Consider the following 22,480-nt stretch of genomic DNA (forward strand, 5'->3'; position numbering starts at 1 on the left):
CAACTCCTCTACTATACAGAAACTTATACAATTTTAAGTGGCGCATCTAAAAAAAAATTGAAAACAAAATTGGCGCATGGAACCAAAAGGTTGGCCACCCCTGGTCTAGATCTATTAGGCTTACAAACTTAATTAGTATACATGACTAATCCAAACTTAGTATACATGACTAATCCAAACTAATTGATAAAACTACACTTCGTATAAACTTTTTTTCAAAATATTTGTTGTTTTTCTTGTTAAAGTTTTGGAATTATGGGCCGGCTACTATTCCTTTATTTCGGAATAAAGCTGTACCGGTAATTTAAAATACCGGTAATTTAAAATACCGGTAATTTAAAATAATTAAAAGTTTGAACAGAAGGCGTAGGCCTAAGGCTAAGGCCTATCAATCATGCTATCTATTTTCATATCTTTCTATATCTTGGATTCACCTCACCACCTTTCCCTATCCTTAGTGTTGGGGCACAACACATGATCTGTCAATCGTCTTTCTCCATTCCTCTCTATTTTTTTTGCCTTAGAATTCTTTTCAATGACAGGTTCTCCATTCTGTTATCTTGACTTTCATCGCCATCTCTGCCTCTTCTTTTTTCTTGTAGCCTACAGTTCCCTAATTATATGCGATCAATTTTTCTTCATGAATAGGCCCTATATATATATTTAGTCCCCCCCCCCCCAAAAAAAAAAAAAAAAAAAAAAAAAGATTTATAAATCGAATTTAGACTAAATTTGAATTGTTTGTATTTTTTTATTCATACTATCTATATCTATCTATCAAGGTTGTCATTTCTGGAAGTAGAAATGCATATAAGCAATCCAATACCTATAAAATGCTTCCTAATGGAAACTCCTGGACTTCATGTATGGCTCAGATATTGAGTCCGGCGAAACCCTTCTCACTAACGGAAGGGGCGAAGGCGAGTTACTGGCGCCTAAACGAGTAAGCTTTGGGCCGGAGGGGCTCGTTAGCAATTGCTGTCTACCCTCCTAGGCGAAGGAAAACTCTCAAAGCTCTGCTGCCTTGCAGCTATACCCAATCATAAAAAAGGTTTCAGGAGTCAACCCTAAAAAAAAATCAGGAGCCGGCGACACTTAGGCAGTTTGCAGCACTAAATGCTACACCCTGGCAGAGCCTGCGACGCCGCTAACCCCAAACTGTATCGCACTTGCCGTTCCTTTGGATACATCAGCTGCGAGGAAAAAGGGGGGGGGGGGCTGATGTGTGGACATCGATCTTTCCGACCACAGCTAATGCCCAGGCATTCACCTCATTTCCATGAGATGATTCAGAGTCGCTTCGCGATTGAAGGTGACCATTATCTATAATTCTACATCTATATATAATAGGGAATAAATACCAAACTTTTTTATTTTCACTTTCATTCGGCTAGAGGTTGTTAAATTGATGGTCTGTTTGTTGATAATTATAGATTCAAGATGTTGATGTTGCATGCGAGTTCGTTGAAGACACAACAACAGATTGAATAAAGAATATACTTAATAACTCAGGCTGATAACTTCAAACAATTTAATGAATAAGTAAAAGGGAACAGTCGTGTCGTCCTCTAAGGCGTCTTGTCCGTCACTCTCACTCTAGTAACTAGTTCGTAATCCTACTTTTTAATTACTCGTCACGTCACTAAGGAAAAACCCGATTAAACTCAACTTCTACGCGTCTTCTGTCATTACAAGGTCAACGGTCATCCCTTTCAACAAGTAAATAAAATGCCTTCCACGATGTAGGCCTAGTATGTCAGATGGGATAAGCAGGAGCCGTTTTTTTTTTCAACAATTACATCCTATCTGGACAAACAAATTAATTAGTTTGGAGACCAAGATCCAGATCTTTAATCGAGACTGGATTTAGACTTGAATAAGGCTCTAGGCCAGAACTATTCGAGTTACGGAGCATTTTTTTATTCATTCTCCCCTCACAGACTACGCCCTTGTCGTCTACAACATCAGACAAACCATTTTCTCTTTCTTCAATATGATTGCAAATATCCCTGGAACATTAAAGAGGCTATAAGAAAATGGAGGCCCTAAGCTAAAGCTTGTGCTGGAATGAAAGTTAGTTCCCCTTTCAGACCTTGCGGACTATAAGGCAGATGATGTAATGGTCATCTGTTTCTGTGGCCTAGGGTTAACGAGGGTGTCATGTGACCAGCACAACGACCAACCGCATTTACTTTTCCCATAACTAATGTCAGGTACTCATTAGAGCTAGGTAGACTCAGAGGTGCCTGAATAGCCCGAACTTAAAAATCCCAGTCTCCACCAGGATTTGAACCCCAGACCTCGATTCAGAAGCCAAGCGCTTTACCGCTCAGCCACTGTGCCTCCAGTTAATTAAGTAATTGTGAAGTAAAACTGAGATAACAATTGGTATTGTCAAATTACTTGATAAATAAGTTCGACAAACATCACATCTTTGCTAAGAATAAGACTGAAAAACAAACTGTCAAGTGGAATACTTGTATTCATCAAATAAAATATCAATACAATCAATTTGTTTTATTTAAATATACAAAATGGTGAACAATAGGAATAAGTTTATATTTGGTCTATTTACAAATATCAAAAAGGTATTAACTACAACAAAATTGTTAACCCCTTACAGGAACATCTGCATCTAAAAACATAAGGATTGATATGTTGAATAAAATATTGGAACACACAACTTGAAAAACACACACATTTTTACATGTAGATCATAACTATTGCAATACAAGTTGTTGTTTTTTTAATAATAATAATAATAATAATAATCTTTATTGTCCATATGGAAATTTGTCTTACAATTTGTGCATTACACCAAAGTGTACATTCACACCAGACTCACTCATAATTTACATGTGACAAAGTTTATACCAGATTGTTCTTATTTAATGATTTGATTGCCAGGGGAACAAAAGAGTGTTTGTGTCTGTTTGTCTTTGCCATCGGTGTCTTGTATCTCTTTTGTGATGGTAAAATCAGAAAATCCTGACACAAAGGGTGATTCTTTATTTCGAGGATCTTGTTAGCTTTTTTATAGAAGTTTGTCTCAAACAACTGCCCAAATGGGGTTTGTTTTTTGCCAATGATTTTACCAGCAGCATTTAGGATTCTAAAAAGTTTATTTTTATTTTTAATGCTCAGATTGCCATACCAGGCAGTGATATTGAAACTTAAAATATTACAGATATGAGCGCGATAAAACATAGCAAAGGCCTTTTCGCTAACATTAAACGAGGACAGTTTTCTTAGTAATCATAATCTTTGCTGCCCTTTTTTGCTGATATAATCAGTATTTGCAGTAAAATTTAGTTTTAAGTAGTTATTCCAACAGCAGAATATAGTTCTAATTGGCCTATAGTCCTATAGGTACATTAATTTGCTAACATCACTTTACACTGTACAGAAAGTTTACATTACACAATGGGCCAGAAATGACCAGATTGTTTTAAAGATAAGACTAATTGGATTTCAAACATAAAAAAATAAATATTTCCTAAGGTTGCATAATTTTGGTGGCAGATGAGATTATGCTCTGATCCCCTTATAGCTCAGATTTTTTTCTAACATTATCATAAAATTGACATGGAATAGGAATATTGTTTCTTAAATGTTTTTAAATATTAGATATATTTAACAAAAAAATAAAAAATTCAAGATTTAATTTAAAAAACAACAACAACACCCAATCACTATGACAGGATCATCCAGGAAACTTTGAAAATGTATAATGTATACATTGATATGTTTAAAAATGTAATATTTTCATTTTACAAACAAATTAGAACAATAAAAATGTCAACTAGTTTAAACAAAAAATGACAATAATTCAAATCATTTGTGAGTTTAAGAGAATACTTGAACGCAAAGGTTCTCCAAATGTTTAAGACCATTGTGTCTAAAGGGTAAATTTCAACAACAAATCAAGATTCTATAAATCATAATACGAATAGCTTAAGATAGACAAATAGTCACTATTTCTTTCTCCTATATCATAAACAGTGCGTTAGAAAGTCCAGTAGTATCCTTTAGTTATCCTAAAAATATATAGAAAGAGACCAATTAGACCTAAGTTTGCATATGGCAAGTTTCTCTGCCTTCTTAATTTAAAAAAAAAAAAAAAGGGGGGGGGGGTGATATTTACAACAGTGAAAAACTGCAATGGGACAACCTACAAACAAAAATAACAAAGTCACAAAAGAATGAAGAACAAAATTACAAATTACATACAGCCCACATCATTGCAATCCTTATTGGTCAATAAACAATTTAATATTTGAACAAAATGTAAATATCTCTCATTCCAAAAGAAATAGAATGAATGCTGAATAAAGACAGCAGTGTCGACAGTAATACTTGGGGACAAGTTAGCTTACATCAATCAGTCGAGTAACAGAGTCACAAATTTAACTTAAAAAAAAAACAACAATACAACAATAATTAAGGCAAAAAGATTTGAGCTTGGCATCACATTTTCAATTGACTTTCCAGACTCTCAACAGGAGAAATCTTAGGACCATGTATTTTACTTGTTAAGTAAATTGAAGTCAAACAGAGGCTACAGATGAAAAAAATAGTAGAAGAAAAACAAGTGATAAAAAAAAAAATAACATGGGCAAGTCTGATCAAAATTAAAATAAATGTTTAAGACATATAATTATGGATGTTTTTTCTTTGATTTGATGGAAATATAATGTCAATAAATGTCAAAGTAAAACTCAGAATGTATACTTTAATACCATTTGTAAAAATAAAAAGTTTCACCAGACAAAATACTTCATAATTGTTTTTATATAGCAATTATTTATCAATACATTCACAACAAAGGAAAAAATAATTCTTTTTTTTTTTTTTGCTTTTAATTGAATTAATAATTTTTTACAGATAACCTCTTCACAATTACAGTAAATCTAATATTTCTAACTATTCAATAATAAAAATAAAATACAGTAACATTAAGAGAAAAAAAATCAATTATATGCCAATCAGATGCATCCATAAATTGAGAACTAATCCCAAAACATTTTCTTAAGATCTATAAAAAAAGATGCACACATCAAGCATTCACAAAAATGTCTTTTTTTGTCAACATCTGATATGTATTGCTGAATACATCAAATTATACAAAAAAAATTCTGCAAACTACCCTTTGAAACAAAGTGTTTTAACTAAATGCACAAGTACAGTATTCTAAATTAGTAAATCTGATATTTCAACTGATGTAAGTAATTTGCAGTTTTCTTTTTCTGATTATGATTTTGAATAAACTTAAGTTAGAACTAGTTAAGAAAAGAAAGGAAGAGTGTGTACCCCATCATCATGGCTGCCTTGTTTAATAAGTAGTATTCAATGATCATGGAAGATAGTGTTATTTCTTTGTACAAAATATCAAAGCAAGAAAACTCAAATACAGGCCTACATCAATGAATTGGCTAAAATACACAAGAGAGGTCACCACTCAAGACATCACATACAGAAAACTCATGAGATGGCCCAAGATACTGGAATGTTTATTATTTTAAAAACTTATTTTAAAAATAGTCCAAATTTGCCCATTGACCAACAAATGCCCTGGTAGTGATAATAACAGTTTACCCTCCTATAAACACATTTAAAAGATGATGTGAGACGTTAGGGAGGGCTGGCAATAGATCAATAGTAGACAACAAAGCCTTTTAGACACTTTAAGACAGTGGTTTGCTTAACTCTTTCTATCCGTTATTATTTAACACGTTCTGATGGAATCAACGTCGATATCGTCAGTTAGGAGAGAAAGAGTTAAATTACTTTTCAGATTGTTGTCGGGATGGTCTTAAATATAAACTCTGCTCACTATCATCCTCTGCTATCCTACAGTACACTTGGTTCAAATAATATTAATTCCTTATGTAACATCTGAAACTAAGTTTCAAACCATGAATTTGTAAATTTCAGTGGCAATAACTCCTCAAGATCTTACTTTTATTTAAGTACACTGAAATGAAAAGAAGTATTGGAAAAACTTTCAATTTGAGTCTATGACTACAAGAAAAGGGACAACTAGTTTGTGGATTATGAAGCTTTTATAATATTAATTACAACAGAGGTCATATTAATATTTTAAAATACAGTTAAATATGTCGGTAGCCACAAGCCAGTATTAACACCAATCAAGTACTGCTATTAAGACTGATCATATCACTGATAGAGTATGAGCATACAGACATCTTTCCCAAATTATGAATACTACCAAACAAATCTTTAAAAAAAAAGGTTTCATCCCCATAAACAAAAGTAAATATATATATATGCATAGTTGACATGAATTCACAAGGCAATAAAAAAAAATATTAAAAAAAGTAAGTAGTTGAATGATTCAATAGCAAAACACTATTGAAGTCTTTGGTCACTGATTAAATACTATAATTTGAAGTATTTTCTGAATTGGCCTTGTTATTTCAAAAAGTGGATTTAATTATTTTTTGATAAGAAGAAAATAAAAAAAACATAAACACATGAGACAAGAAATTAAGATTTTTCTTTCTTAAGTAACACGATGTTATTGAAACATAGCTCTCAATTTTGAATTCAATCTCATATTATTAAGTATCTTACTTGATGGTAGAACAAAAGTACCACATCAAAGTGGATAGGGGGAAAAAAAGAGTATATGAGCTATGTATAATAAAATGACAATGAAAAAACAAAACAAAATTTCCTTAATTACAATGCCAGTTTTTTATCTGCACATTTTATCTTCATTGGTTTAAAGCTCTAAGTGAGCAAATTTGTAATTCATTTGCAAACTTACTGTTGAGGATATTTACCAACATATTTTATTTTTACCAATTGAATTCAATATGAAAATGTTTTAAATTAGTAGTGAAATTAACAAATGTTATTAACCAAAACCTGTGTCGAGCAGCTTACATGCGTGTAGATGTACAAGAATAACACCATCCATAATCTACAAAATACATTCACTGCTTTAAATATAAATAAACATTTTCTTTGTGCTTTCTCTAATTCCAACTATGCTGATAAAAATCTATTCTCAAAAAAAAAAATATTATAATAATAATATCACAGTAGGAATGAATAAAAAAAAATAAGTAATTAAAAAAAATAGTGCTAATACTTGACAACTGTAAATGCAATCCCTAACATCCTGGCAATAAAATGTCCAAAAGTTTTAATCAAATAGCATTAGTAGATAACTTTTCAAAAGATGCATATTTTTTTTATTTTAAAAATTGTTTGTTGTTGTTAAATGCCTACTGATAACAATTGAGCAAGGACTTCTGCACACAACAATCTCCTGAAGAAAGTTTTCATTCACAGGAAGTTGTGATGATTTTTTAAAAAATGGGACATATGTTACTGTTTACATTTTTTTTGGTTGTAAATTTGCTTATTAGCAGGTAGTTAAGGTCAGGGTTCATAATAAATAAAAACATGATCAGATCTTGCTCAACTAAAGTAAAAAAAAAAACATGGACATTGCTTTGGTCATGTTCTATAATTTGTGCAATTCAACTGAAAACATAAGTCTGGTGAATGTTTTTGAAAGAAGGCCCTTACATAGCAGACATGCCTACCATTTCATAGTTTATACAATCTATTCATTTAGTAGTTCATAATTCTGCTTTTTTGACAAAAATATTTCAATAACCACAACCATTTTTTTTTAAAATGCATAATAAAGATAGTGCATAGTGCAAACACAAGCAAGTCTAATTTCCTGGATTGTCTTTTCAAAGAATAAAAATTTCACAATGAAGATGAAAATATCAATGGCTGTAAACAAGGCGTATCATTCTTCTACTTTAAAAACTACTTTTAAAATTTTTGAAAAGAATGCAGATGGCAGTAGTTTTTAAGTGTTTTAAATATGTTGATTCTTGTTCATAACATCTGGTAGAGGAAATTCTACCATTTATATATCTATTCTAAGATCAACTTAAGCCTAACTAGATTAGATTATTCTACATCTTATATATCTTGCTCTAGTACTAGTAACTGGACTCACCACCTCATCTATCTCTAAGTCTGTTGGGGCACCACAAATGATCTTACAGGCATGTCTGATATAATAAGAAACCTTCCTTAATTGGACAAATATTCCATTTCAAAAATTTATCCAGATTCAGGACACATTGAAATAGAAATGAGACCTGATGTCTGAACCCATTGCCAACTCATTAAATCCTAAGTTCAAAGACATTGTATCTAAAGATTAAATAACAGCATCAGTAAGCTACTGGCTTGGTACGATATGCACATAGTTCTTATGGAATGTCAAAAGTCTTCTCTCACAGATCACATCTACACAATAATTTAGTATGACACAGTGCACGCAGCTACACTTGTAATACAAATAACATGAAAATAATTTACAGTCATCTTTATGAAGTCTTCAAACTTTTATCTCCTCAAAATACACCTCTCTATGTCTTAACCATTCATCAACACTTTTAAACACATTAACTAGCTGTTATTACTCTCTCTCTGAATTATAACAATAAATATTTAGTATGTCAAAGTTAACAAAAAAATATTTACAACATATTAAGTAAACAAAACAAATTTTTCACAGGCATTAGTGACAAAGTGTTTTGTTATTTCAAAACTTTTTAGTTTTCAGAATTCCACACAACACTTAGGGGGTAAAGAAACTTTAATAAAAATGACATGAACAAGAAGAGCATTCAAGAAAAATAAATGCAGTTTTTAGCTTTCAAATGTACACACACTTTGTCATGGAATGGAAATCTCTAATATTCCCATTTAAAAAACTTTTTTGAGGGAAATTACCTTTTAAATCAGAAATATTATGCTAGTTACATTTAATACAAGATTATAGTGGTATGTCATATCAAAGAAATGAAGAGATTTAGATTCAGTAAACACACCACTAATGCCTGAAGTTTACCCAAAAGTTATACTGCTCAACTATTGAGTAGTGTCACCAAGCTACCTATGGACATAGAGACCACAAAACTCAATCTGGGTGGTCTCTCCAGATCGCATGTCACAATGCACATAGCTATGGAGTAGTAGCAAATAACTACAAGCTCATTCTTTCAAGTCCAGGAGCTGAAATAAAGTGTCTTTGAAACAATCCTAAGTGTCTGCTCAGTCACAAGATTTCATTGTGAACAAGTTCTGTTAGTCCCCCAAATTTAACACGGAACTTTCGATGACCCCAATGGATGTAGTGAAGATTAACAACTGCAATAATGAAGACGTAAGTTGCAGATAATTCTCTGATAAACCAGCCTCTAAGAAATTCAAATTTTGAAAACAACAATGGTCCATTCTGAAAAAAAAATTTTTTAATTAGAATAACAAATTCTGAAAAAAAAAAAATGCTTAATACTGTCTGACTTATTTTGACAGGATAAATAACACAAACTGAGGCCTGATAAAAAAAAGATAAAAAATTAAGAGTAAATAATAAGTTCACAAAATTAGCATGTCTTAAAATCATCTTTCTTTTTTTTTTTTCATTCTCTACAAAAGTTTCCTCTGAATACAAAATAATTACTGCCAAAAACATTTTCAAAATCTAGCAAGCCTAAAAATATATTTAAAAAAAACTTTATCAAATAAAACAATATCCCCCTATAAACATTTAAAACCTGTATTTCTGAATATAAAATTGAAGTTAATATCTCATATATATCCTTGTTATAAATTCAAAGGAACGAAAAATGAATAACGCTTCCACTAAGCTAAGCATTTGCTAATAGATGATTGATTCATTTTATATGCAAAACCTTTTCTATAGGATACTATTATTGTTACCAAATAAAATTCATGATAAGCCTAACTAATTTAGCCATATTTGTGAATACTGAAGGATTAATTTCCCTTGTTGTTATGAAACAGAATAATTAATTACCAGTAATTAATTGTTCAATTGGTTACTTTTTTTATTGATTCATGTCTTGTCTATGTCAATGAATAATTGCAAGAAGTTTTAACTTTGATTGGAAAATGGGTGTGGGAGAGATAATGTGTACCACTTTTTACCTGACAGGCAGACAGACATAGACAGAGTGAGGTTGATATTAGCTTTGTAAAAATAGTTGGATTTGTGAAGCTTGTTATCTCATGGTACAATATAAAGATACAACTTTTTTTTATTAAATGCATGCACTTCAGAAGTATGTTGGGCTTTATCAGATAGACAAAGAGTGGAGTCCATAGATAGTAGACAGTTTAAAATCAGACTGAAACACCATTTAGAATTTTCTATATAGAAATAAGATTCTTAAAAAAATATGTTAGATTATGACAGAAGAATTGGATGGTCATAGCTCTGTCAAGTTATATACATATGCCAAAAAGATGATGACAAAAGACATGGGTGGTCATAGCTCTGTCAAATTATATATGTATGCCAAAAACAAACTCACCTGAACATTTGACACAAGAACATAATCCATTATTATCCATGAAAAAACATGTGCTAGAAGGAAGTACAGTGGATGGATGTCAAAAAAATGATGTAAAGACCATGCTGTTATAGCACCCAAAGGGAAGCAATCGCATAAAGGCTCTAAAAATAGTGTCACAATAGTCATCATGTTTAACCTCAGCCTCACCCACCTGAAAACATAAGAGATACATACATCTTTGAAAACAAATATTTTTATCACATACACTGTTATATACATTGATGCTGCACAGATCCTAGAGTTAATATAAACTCAAATGTAATTTTCTTTCAAGTTAATGAGTAAAATGTGAGTTTCTACGACTTACCTAACCATACGATCAATAAATCCACACAGAGTTGTTTGTCCAACATTTTGCTTGGCAGGAATGGCTGACATAACTAATTTGCCTCTGAAACAGTTGAATTTAAAAAACTTGTTACATTTAATAAAATAAAGGCTAACCTCTTAAAATCTTATAATAATTAAATGCACAGTAAACAAAAAATAATGACCAAATGACAACAGCATTAATAATGTCAATGAGATGGCAAGTGTTTATATCAAACAAAAAAATAAAATATAAAAGCCTTATTTTATTTTACAAAATTGCTTTTATGTTAAAGCATGTTTATTGCGCTATCGTCCTATCTCTTTTGTGGACATGTGGGGGGAGTGGTTATCTGGGAGAAGGTTTCTGAGTTGTCTTTAGGAGCTCAGCAAACTTAACTCTGCCTGAGTCTGGATTCGACCTCAAGCCCCTTGTTAGGTGGCGTGGCCACTAACACAACTCAGTTCATACCCACTGATAGGTAGCCAGTTTAAGCCACACATGACACTGTTAATATTAAAATATCCAAATATTACAAAATAAATGTTTAAATTTTAAACTCGTGTTTTTTGTTCAGCATACTTTTTCTTTGTTTTCTAGTATTATGGTTATGGTTTTGAAATCAATAAGAACACCAGTATTTGTGGTAAAATAATGCCTTGCAACACTTTAAAACAAATAAATTGATATTTACCTTTCATGAAGAGCATTAGTTAAAAAAAAATCTTCAGCCAGATAGCGTCCATACCAGGCTAACCCATTGACCTGATCAAGTGATGTCTTCTTAAAAATGTAAGACATGCCGGTCACACAGCACAGGCCGAGCATGTTGAAGGCTATATAAAACCTGGCCATTGCAGAGCCAAAGTAAATCTGAAAATGTTTTTACAAATTGCTGAACTATACAATTTTATAAATTATACTCTTTAAAGATTCATTATTTTCAAAATAATTAAACTTCTAAACAAATCATGGGTAAATATTTACAAATTTATAAATATAGATATCTATACAATAATTTATGTAACTTAAAACATGTTTTATCAATTAATTTAGCATTTATAATGAACAGTTTATGTAACCATCAGGGGCTGACTTGGTGTCATAATTGGCACTGTCAATACCATATGATTTGGCCCTCAAATTGCATGCCATATGAGAAAAATGAGCATACATTCGTACCTGTTCTAAAAAAAATATTACTTTTGACTTTTGTGTCATAGAGAACTAAACTCATGCATATGTTGGTTTATGTAACTTGTATTTGAAGGCTGTAACTTGCATTTGAAGGCTGGATTGTAATCTTAATGCATACTGGCCTAACCTTAATTAGCTTGAATTATGATCTGACTATGTTCACACTATTGTAATTCTGTAGAACTTTATGAAATAAGAGGCCCTTATGTTATACAAGCAAGTATACAGATAAAGGCTTTTATTATTAGCCAAAATGTATTAGGCTAGTATTACACTGAAAAGTCAGTAAAAGATCTTTAATGAATAGTAATGCAAGGGCCAGTCATGACATTCTATGGACCCCTTTTATAATAAAATATAAATCTTTTACAGTAATGTGGGCCACATTTAAATTCCAGAGGGTAGGGGGATGCAAACACTAGATACTAACCTTTTCAACAGTTGAGCCAAACCCAGGACTATCGGTAGTAAAAGGAATTTGATGAACTAAAGCCACATTTGGTTTCTGTAACTTGCTAGTCATGTCATTTAAAATAACATCTGAGGCTAAAATACAAAAATATATTATTAATAGTAAAAAATAATTACAATCAAGACCTAAAGCACGAAGCAGGCACAATTTAAGTTTACTTTCAAAGCTAAACAATAACAGTTGATGCACTGATGTACTGAGCTGATGGAAGCTGTTAGTTTCTTAGATCTATACTATGGATACTATCAAATTAAAAAGATTGTGATTTAAAAAAAAATTCTTTTGCACTTATAATACAGATTTAAAAAGATAACTGAAAGAAAAAAATTAATAAATATTTTTAAAAAATGTCTATAAGTATCTTAACATAAGATATTTATCAAATCCTTCCTACCTTCAATACGGCTTGAACTTATCCAAACAAATTCATACTGTACAGCATTGTAGGCAGGAGCCATGTTCTGTACCATAGGATTCACTATATCTTTGGCTCCACCTAAAAATAGAATGCATATACATCAATAAGTTTTGTATAAAATACCCCCCCAAAAAAATTTGAAATGATTACTCAAAATAAATCTTTTAAAAGCAAAAGCAATGGATGAAACATACCTATAAAAAGTTTTACATCTACATGATGATAGCGCTCATGTAATTTGTTTACTAAGGATATGGCTGCATCTTGGTCATCATGGAAACAAAATAACAACTCAAACTGTAATTAGAAGATATTTATTGTTAGATTTATCCTATAATTAGCAATTACAACTATATAATTACTTACATCATAAAATTTGTTTAAAAAAGAAAAAAGTTGTCAATAAATAATACAAGTTTACCAAGAAGATGTAAAAAAAGAATATATTAATAATTCTATTTCATTTCAGATCTTAAGAGCCTAGGCATGCAAATCTCATTTAGCAGTAATTAAAAAAACTAGTAGCTTCTGATCTCTATCTTTGACAATTTTGTTTACAGCAAAATGAATACAAAAGTAAAAGTAACAAATCTTTACTAGACAAAATGATGATGGAAACATTGTGTTGGTTAAAACTTTTACCTTAGGATACGCCAACTTAAAATGAGATTCTAAATTATATTCCAGAAGTGGATCAACTCCCATAAGTGGTTTAATGATGGACACACCAGGCACAACATCTCCCATCTCTAGCATACCAGAAGGTTTGTGTAAGTACAATTTGCTGTTGATATAGATTGTATTAATATTATTGGAATGATGTAATTCCATAGATTCTAATGTTGGTGGTTATTTACAATTTTTATGGCTTTTTAAAAAATCAAAATAATCAAAAATGTGTAAAATATATGAATATGATTTAGTTAACTTTAGCAAAATATGTAGTATATAAATATACGCATAATATTTTTTCAGTTTTTGTTTCACAAAATATTTTTTGTTTAGATACACACAAAAGTATAGAAAGATATGATTTATTAAAACTGAGGACTGCAAGGTTCTTTAGACAAACATTTCAATTATGTTGTCTTATGTCCCAAACCATCTGTATGTAGTGGTTGCCATAGGTGGTTGTGAAGATCGTTGTCTAGGGGGTTGGATTTCTGGCGAGCAACTCCAAGCCCTAGTTCAGTCTCCGAATGACTCTCTTAAACTCCAGTCTCTGACTATGATTAACTATCTTAGAGCCAAGACACCAACTTACTTTAAATCTTACACACCTCATATACCCTTACACACATTCATGTGGACCCACTCATGATGGCTGTGGTCAACCTTTCAACACCCAAGGTAGAGTAAAACTTTCAAATTAGCCCTACCATTTCAATAAACAAACATGGTTACGCTAGAAAATCTCTGATATACAGGGGATTTAAGTCAATGTTTCAATGTTCAAGACTACTCCTATAATTCATCCAGGAATTTCTAAAGGACCAGAAAAATTAGGGAGAAGGGGAAAGATACATTTGTTGCAAGTTAAAATAAAAGATATTTAATATTTTTACAATCTGCTAAATTCTTCAAAATCATTGTTTTTATTTGTCCTACAAACAAAGTGTTCTCTGACTTAACAAATAGGTACAAGATTGAGGTAATTTAATGTGAAAATGTCAATAATATTCTCACCTGGCCACAAGAGACACAATAGTAAAGAACATAACACCTGTATAGATCATCAAGGCAACACTGGCCAGTATAAACTGTACATAGTAGAGAGTATCCTCAGGGTCCCAGCTCCACATCTGAAAGGGAGGTAACAAATTACATTATTTATAATTTCGTTAATGAAACGTTTGAGTTAGTAAAACATAATGCCAATATAGACAATAATTAATTGATTTTGTTTCTTTTCACAAAGCTTATATATCAACTCACTCTGTCTATCTTATACACATTTTGTAAACGTTATTTTTCCCTATTCTTGGATCAAGTTGAAACTTTATAAAATTATTCATTGTCCCTTATAACACATATATTAAAAAATAAAATTGACCCAATAATTTTATTAATTAGTTGTAATTAATTAATTTTGTTTTATATAGAGACAGTATTAAGGGGAGATAAACCTTGCATACATAATTAAATTTGTGCTTAAAATTTGAAACTAACTATAGACAATAAAACCTTCTATTTTCATTAGCACTTGTCTAGCTCAGTTTCTAGTGTGTCAGTCTTTCCATCAAGGAGGCTTGAATCCTGGAGTTCGAAGTCAATGCTAGCACAGACACTTTCTCCCTGATACTTCCTCTTTCCCATCCCTAACTGGTCCACACAAATGATAGGACCATGGCACAGAGAGCATGCTAAATGCATGAAGTTGTGCTAATCAAAAACAAGTGGTAAATAATATTTCCAAGCATACACATTTATTGTCTGTCTAGATCTATTACAAATTAATTATATGATGAAGTCTAAATAATTGATACAATTACACTTAATATAATATAAGCTTTGTTTTTGTTTTGTTTTTTAAGTTTTGTTTTTTTAAATATTTTGTTTCATATTTTCAACAGATTTTAACCATTAAAGTCCAGTATCATGTATCTAACCATGCGAGTCTAGTTTTTAAGCATGCAATTCTAGTATATAAATGTGTCAGAGTAAAGATGATTCACAGTCAAACACTTCATGATCCAGGGGTTCACACTTCATGGTTAAAGAAAGTACAGTAGAGTTTGATACAGTAGTACAGAGATCAGTGCGGTTATATATGGTGAAGCCTTTGTACAGTCAGTGTTATGTGTTGTACTGGATATGATGTATAAGACATTAAAAAGTTAGTATTTTGGAGCCTGAGTTGGCAAGAGATTTGGATGTGTTGTGAGGTGCAGTGTTAGCAGAGAGGCTGGATAGGGAGAGACTCATTACAGCATTTTTTCAACATTATTGTTTGATGAATCATTTAAAACACCAGTTGAAACCAAATCTTATAAATTACAGGCTGTTGCTTCTAAAGAAAAAGTTACTTCAAAACAGAAAATAATTACGTCCTATGAGTATCTATGGGTCGATCTAGTCATACATGTTTATCAGTGACTTAAGCTCTGCTGAGTCGTTGGTTTTCCCTGGCTAATTCAGGCAACCCATGCTCCACAAATAAAGACAGACTTATCAACACTTTTATAATCTAAGTTGGACTTGACAAATGCAACACATTTTAATCAGATTTTTTTAAAAAATTGAAGAGGGAAGTACCAAAACAACTAGATCTGTAACTGTACACACGTTTGTTTTACGTGAACTTGTTGTGTTTGAACTTAATTGGCATTTGCCTGTGGTGCTGTTTCAAATGTAGCTTAATCTACAGCACATGTTGCTAACAGTTATTTGATTGCACGTTATACAACTTTGACCAAATAAATAAATGTATCTTATTAATTTCCCTAAACGGTTCCATTGGTATCATAGCGTAACACCGTAACACACGCGCGCGGCCCTAGTGGAATCTCACATTTGACATGCCTGCTGTAAACATCATTAATATGCATTGGTTTTTTTTTTCTTTCTCTGAACATCTCATCCGTCAATCGACTGACCGCATGGCCCACAGATCAATATGTTTATACTTTAGCGTGAAGAAGTTAAAAACACGGTGGACGTCTAGGCGATTCTGACCAAAACAATTTGTAGGCCGAGGAACATATCAGACAAATGTTGGTCTAAGGAAGGCTGTTCTGGCGGTGTAACACGGGTCAGAGGTAGGACACTGTGAAATTGAGGCCATAATGTAATGAACAGAGAAAACAATGTATCATCGGTGGAGAAAGTAAAACAACCTAATATCGATAGAGACCTAGTCTCAGTAGCGTTAGGATACACACTTACCCAAGCTACTAACGGAAATGAGAAGATGCAAATGTTAATCTAAAGCAAAAGTCGCTATGATCGTCAGTCAAATCGCTCTAAATGTATGAAACAAACTCATGTAGATATTGACCTAAGTCCAGTAACGTTCCGCTCCACACATCTCCCAGCTACTACAGTCAAGAAGAGGAAAATGCTTATCTATCTAAAGCAAAAGCCTCTTTGATCATCGGCCACATGACTCTAAATGTTTTCCTTTTGACATGGACACGTATCTATTCAACGTACTACTTCTAGAGGCGCGGTGGCGGAGCGGTAATGCGCTTGGCTTTTGAACCGGGGGTTCCGGGTTCGAATCCTGGTAAAGACTGGGATTTTTAATTTTGGGATCTTTGGGCGCCTCTGAGTCCACCAAGATCTAATGGGTACCTGAGATTAGTTAGGGAAAAGAAAAGGCGGTTGGTTGCTGGCTACATGACACCCTCGTTAACCTTGGGCCACATACAGATGACCTTTACATCATCTCCCTATAGATCACAATGTTTTAAAGGGGAACTTAACGTACTACTTCTAATTATTAGTGTGACAACAGAAATAGGCATGCAAGGAGTCCCATACGATAGTAATCAACTTGAATATGAATACAAAAATCTGACACTATATAAATAAAATCATGACTATACATTATTTGACACGTCGGGGTGTGGGCCTTCCGCACATTTTCTGGGCAACCTTATAGACCTACAATTAGAAGAGAGAAGCAAAGTCAGATCAGCAGGAATACCAAGCTATACAAGAAGTAAAGGTAACCTGCTAGAAGGACAAGACTGCGTCCTTAAAAAAAAAAAAAGAAGACAATGTGCTGCCACTCTGCCAGTGCACTAAAGCTGAGTGTGCTGATTACATGAGCGCCAATGGTGTCACATGACAGGTTCCATATGCCTGGACGTGTAAGTCTACCTACAGACGACCTCATTGAGTGCGTAGAGATCTAACTTGTGCTTCTATTGACCTTGTTATGGCTAAACAACAAAGCCTTTGATTCGCAATTAGGTCCGGGAGACTTTTTTTTTTTAATAATACATTGAATGTGTAGAGAAGAAAAAAAGCATTAATCGATAAATTGATCGTGCAATTCCGAGTATCGAATATCTCCTATTGATTGATTGAGACTCGATGTAAGACTAAAGGCACGCTATTGTAGCCGGCAGGCAAAACATGAAGAGTGCCTTGCCAACAATTCAGACTTGGAGAAACGTCTTAGCCTAGCACATGGGCGTGGCCAGAGAAGTGAGATGTTTCGGGCTCCCCCCCCCCCCCCAATGAAATATCCCCCGCAGGGTTGAGTTTTTTAAAACTGTTGTTTTGCTTTAATTTTTTTTAACGGCGGGAAGATTTTATTGTTAAATCATCACTTACTCCAGCGTTGTCAAAGTGTTTTAGGTTGAAAACCCCCCTCTTAAATACCAACAAATTAGAATCTATGTACTAAACAAAAACTAGTTATTCAAATCAGAGGCACTTTACAAATAAATGCTAGCTGAAAATAAACCAATACGTTTAAAATACAATCTTTCAAAACTCTGCGAATGTAGCGTGTGTCTATTCTCGGGGTTTGGCCAAGTTTGTGATCTGATGCTCAAACGATAGTCAGGGAAGACTTCTTCCTTACACATGTAAATATTGACATTTTCCTATCGGGGACAAAAGGCTAATGACGTGATTTATATGCAACTTTTTCTTGTAGATTCCGCCAACATTCTTAATATCCTGCACACACGGTATCACATCTAGAAGATGTAGATACATACATTGAAAGATAGAAAGAGAGAGGAGAGAGAGAGAGAGAGGGAGGCAGAAAGAGAGAACAGACTAGACCGCTACGGTATTGGGATGAAGAATAAACTGGTCTACAAACAATCAAAGAGCATTTTTTGTAGTAAAAAGATGTGAGGTCTCTGTTTTCAAAATGAAAAAGTTTGTTCAGTCTTAAGTTGAAAATAACATTCAAGAATGAACGAATGTACGCGCCAATTCAAATGGAATAGAATTGTCAACACTTTCATCTAAACTAGTATGACATTAGACGCTTTAAGAAATTTATCAAGGTTTTGAAACGACTGGTTTGAATTCTATATTGTATTCTATTGAATCTATCAACTGGCAAGATAGTCTTTGATTTGGACATAGCTGCGTCCAGATAATCAAATATACAAACGAATGTATTGAGCAACTCTAGAACTCCAAACTTCATGGGCAACTTTCTTCTTCTTCTAGCCAACTTTTTGCTGCTGAGCTGTCAGCTCTATTGCAGTCTGTGCCAAGAAAAATAATGTGCTGTTTTCTTCAGTTGTTTAGCACTGCCGTACAGGGTGTAGGTTATGTTGGGCTGTAGTAGAAGTAGGGTCTGCCAAAGGTGGATTAGGAAGGGGCATTCAAAGAGGATATGATTTACGGTTTCATAAGGGTGGGCGCAGTGTCTACAAAGGGGGAGTTGTGTGGAATTTATTTTGTTCAGATGGTAATTTAACACAGGTATGTGTCCTGTTCTTAGTTGGTAGATTGTAGATTGCTCTTTGCGAGTTATTACTGTCCAGTTTGTTAGGCATAGTCATTTCTTTGTACATGGCTCTGCCTGTATTTCCTGATGCCCATTTTTGGTTGAGCCACTCCTCTTTGTGATTGTTGACTAACATTGACCTTAGGGTGAGGTAAATAACAGGTCAATCTGGTTGTTCCATAGAAAATCCTGCCTTTGATAGTTTATCTGCATTTTCATTTCCCATGATGCCAATGTGTCCAGGGTTCCACTGTAGTGTGATATTGATATTTAATTTTGATATCATCTGATGGATTATCACAATGAGTGTTGTCAACTCTCTTGGGCTGTTTGAGGTGCTGCTGTTAAGTGCTTGCAGAGTGGATAGAGAGTCTGTAAAAAAAAGCCTGAGGAAACACCCAGCCTACACTAAATAGGCAACTTTTTTAAAAAATCCAATTTCAACCCATTTAATCTCTGATATTCTAATAGATGAAAAATAAATAAATGAAATCACGCAATATAAGAGAGTACAGTCATTTATCAGTGATTTGAGAGAGACAATTCATATTAACATCATTTCATAACCATTGTACCCAAACAGTGCTTCGGTTCTATGCAAACACAATTTCAACACTGACACCATAACATGAGGAAAGGGAGAGGGAAGGAGTCCATGTCTAGGAAATTAAACATTATATTTCTGCAGTTACCAATTAATGACAGCTTTTAAAGTCATGCCGTGCTATTCAGCTGGATAAGTTTCTTTTTCGATTTTTTTTCCTACCCCCAGTAAAATCGCGATTGTTCTTTACTGTCTCATATCAGAATGGTGGAAGTTTTCCCAGCCCCAGTACATTGTTTTGCTGACAACATCCACTTTAATGACCTAAGGAGCATGCCACATTTCGGACGTATGTGGGCTTTGTTTAACTCGAATTTCCCTCGCATAATACTTAATATTGGCCAGTGTTGCCCCCCCCCCCTTTCTTTATTAGACCTTATTTGGTATTCATATTAGCCCGTTTCACTTTTTTTTTGGCTGAGTGATAAAGCGCTCGGCTTCTGAACTGGGGTCCCGGATTCGAATTCTGGTGAAGACAGGGATTTTTAATTTCGGGATGTTTATGGCGCCTCTGAGTCCACCCAGCTCTAATGGGTACCTGACATTAGTTGGGGAAACGTAAAGGAGGTTGGTCGTTGTGCTGGTCACATAACACCCTCGTTAACCGTGGGCTACAGAAACAGACATCAAACACCATCTGCCCTATAGATCGCAAGGTCTGAAAGGGGAACTCACCCCTTTTTAATTCAACCTCTTCTTACTATGAGTTGTAGACGCCAGGAAAATGAATTTCTGAAGCTTAGAACTATTACTATTTCTAGAAAATTTAAAAAAATACAATCATATTAAGAAACATCACACTATTCTTCCAACAAAAACTTAACATGTAAGCATGATTGAATATTCTTTACATAAATCTGGATTCCATAAATATATTCCTTAAACCCCCCCCCCCCCCCCCCCAAACCAACACCACACCGTGAGTCCCCAGATGACTAAGAGAGAGATGCAAATGAATCTGATGGCGCTACTGGTTAAAGTTAGAGAAAGACTCAAGTACAATACAATTGTAATATTGTTTTCAAAGATTATATAACTCACTATGTCTGTCTTTCTGGTAAAAAGTGTGTACTTGTTATGTCTCCAACACCCATGCTCCGATCAAGTTGAAAGTTCGCACAATTATTTAATGACATAGACAAGACATGAATCAATAAAAAAAAGTAACCAATTAGACAAATAATTAATGGGTGATTCATTATTTTAATAGTAACAAGGGAAACTAATACTTCAGTATTCACAGATATGGCTAAATGTGTTGTGTTTAGTCCACGTAAATAATTGTTAACGCTATTTCTCCATCACGCATTCTCCGATCAAGTTGATACTTTACAAGATCATTCATTGCACCCGGAATTGGTACGAATCAATAAACAAAATACTTAATTAGTCAATTATTAATTATTGGTAATTCATTATTTTGTTTAATAAACAATAAAGGAAATAACTTGTACATTATTGGTAGGTATAGTTATAAGGATGGAGTTCTTCCCCTTAAGACAAGCTTTGTTTTTTTTTTTTAAAGGGATTTTTTATTTCACCCAAATAAACAATTTGTTGTTCGCCAAATCGTTAACATTTTGTTGAATAGCCCCATTACTGCCCCTTAGTGCAGCATGTGGGTACTACCAAGGTTACTTGTATCTTAGGTTGAGAGACATTTAAATAGAGGAAGATTGTCGAGTTCTAGATGCACTTACCCCAAACTGAGACCTGTCTGTGTCTCGTGTGTTGTGCGACGTGGACGTGGTCAAACAGAGCACCAGAAGCACCACCGAGTAGTGCACTACTGCCATCGCTGGGCGAACTCCTTTAGCTTGGGTGCAGCAGACGGCATTGACCAGCTCCTAGCATACTCCACGCCCATGCAAAGTCCAGCATGAGTGAACTGCTCTCACATCAGCTGAAGTCAAAGAAAAACAAAAACTATCTTTTCAAATGATCCACACTAATACAAATTTGAAAGGGGATTTACTTCACTTTCTCAGAAGTCGGAAAAGCATGCTCCTATGACAAGACTTCTATCAACGCAATCTGTCTGAGTCGAATCTTGTACACGTTATTTCCCCCACTTCTAGGATCAAGTTGGTACTTTGCATAATAATACATTATCGATGCATCAACTTAAAACTTTAACAAAATTATTTATTCAATTATTTGTTATTAATTAATTTTGTGTTATATAGAAAATGTACTAAGCTAAGGGGAGATAATCTTTGTGTAGAGAATTAGGTCGTTCGCTATCAAATTTAAACTTTCAATAGACTAAAAAAAAAAATTATTTGGATATGTACTTGAATAGCTCGGTGGCTAACATGTCGCTTTCCATCATGGAGGTTCGAGTCTTCGAGGTTGTTTTTTTTTAAATAGCTTTTGAAAAGGCAGCATGGAAACCTTCTACCCCGACCTCCCTGAAACTGGTCCACAGAAATGATTGGGCCATAGCGCACTAGACATGCATTAAGCATGAAAGTTGCACTTCAAAGGCAGTAAAAATATTTCCAATCGCACAAATGTATCATTGTTAGTCTAGATCAGGGGTTCTCAACCTGTGGGTCGCGACCCCTTGAGGGGTCGATTGAAGATTTGTCAGGGGTCGCCTAAGACCATCGA

The 22,480-nt window shown here is 33.6% G+C and overlaps 1 protein-coding gene across 3 annotated transcripts in view; it reads right to left on the reverse strand.

Moving 5' to 3' along the window:
• Window positions 1-2,464: 2,464 nt before the first annotated feature.
• LOC106074492 (ceramide glucosyltransferase-like) overlaps window positions 2,465-22,480 on the reverse strand; it is a 44,086-nt gene continuing 24,070 nt past the window's right edge. For all 3 annotated transcript variants that reach the window (XM_056017979.1, XM_056017982.1, XM_056017988.1), the window contains exons 2-11: window positions 21,568-21,770; window positions 14,526-14,641; window positions 13,482-13,623; window positions 13,034-13,136; window positions 12,816-12,917; window positions 12,380-12,495; window positions 11,447-11,625; window positions 10,750-10,833; window positions 10,401-10,593; window positions 2,465-9,298 (exon numbers count right to left, since the gene is read on the reverse strand). In XM_056017979.1, the coding sequence (XP_055873954.1) occupies window positions 9,119-9,298; window positions 10,401-10,593; window positions 10,750-10,833; window positions 11,447-11,625; window positions 12,380-12,495; window positions 12,816-12,917; window positions 13,034-13,136; window positions 13,482-13,623; window positions 14,526-14,641; window positions 21,568-21,663 (1,311 nt within the window). In that variant the 5' untranslated portion in view covers window positions 21,664-21,770 and the 3' untranslated portion in view covers window positions 2,465-9,118. The remainder of the gene's footprint in view (window positions 9,299-10,400; window positions 10,594-10,749; window positions 10,834-11,446; window positions 11,626-12,379; window positions 12,496-12,815; window positions 12,918-13,033; window positions 13,137-13,481; window positions 13,624-14,525; window positions 14,642-21,567; window positions 21,771-22,480) is intronic.

Source organism: Biomphalaria glabrata, chromosome 1, assembly GCF_947242115.1.
Source record: "Biomphalaria glabrata chromosome 1, xgBioGlab47.1, whole genome shotgun sequence".
NCBI classification, from domain to species: Eukaryota; Metazoa; Mollusca; class Gastropoda; family Planorbidae; genus Biomphalaria; species Biomphalaria glabrata.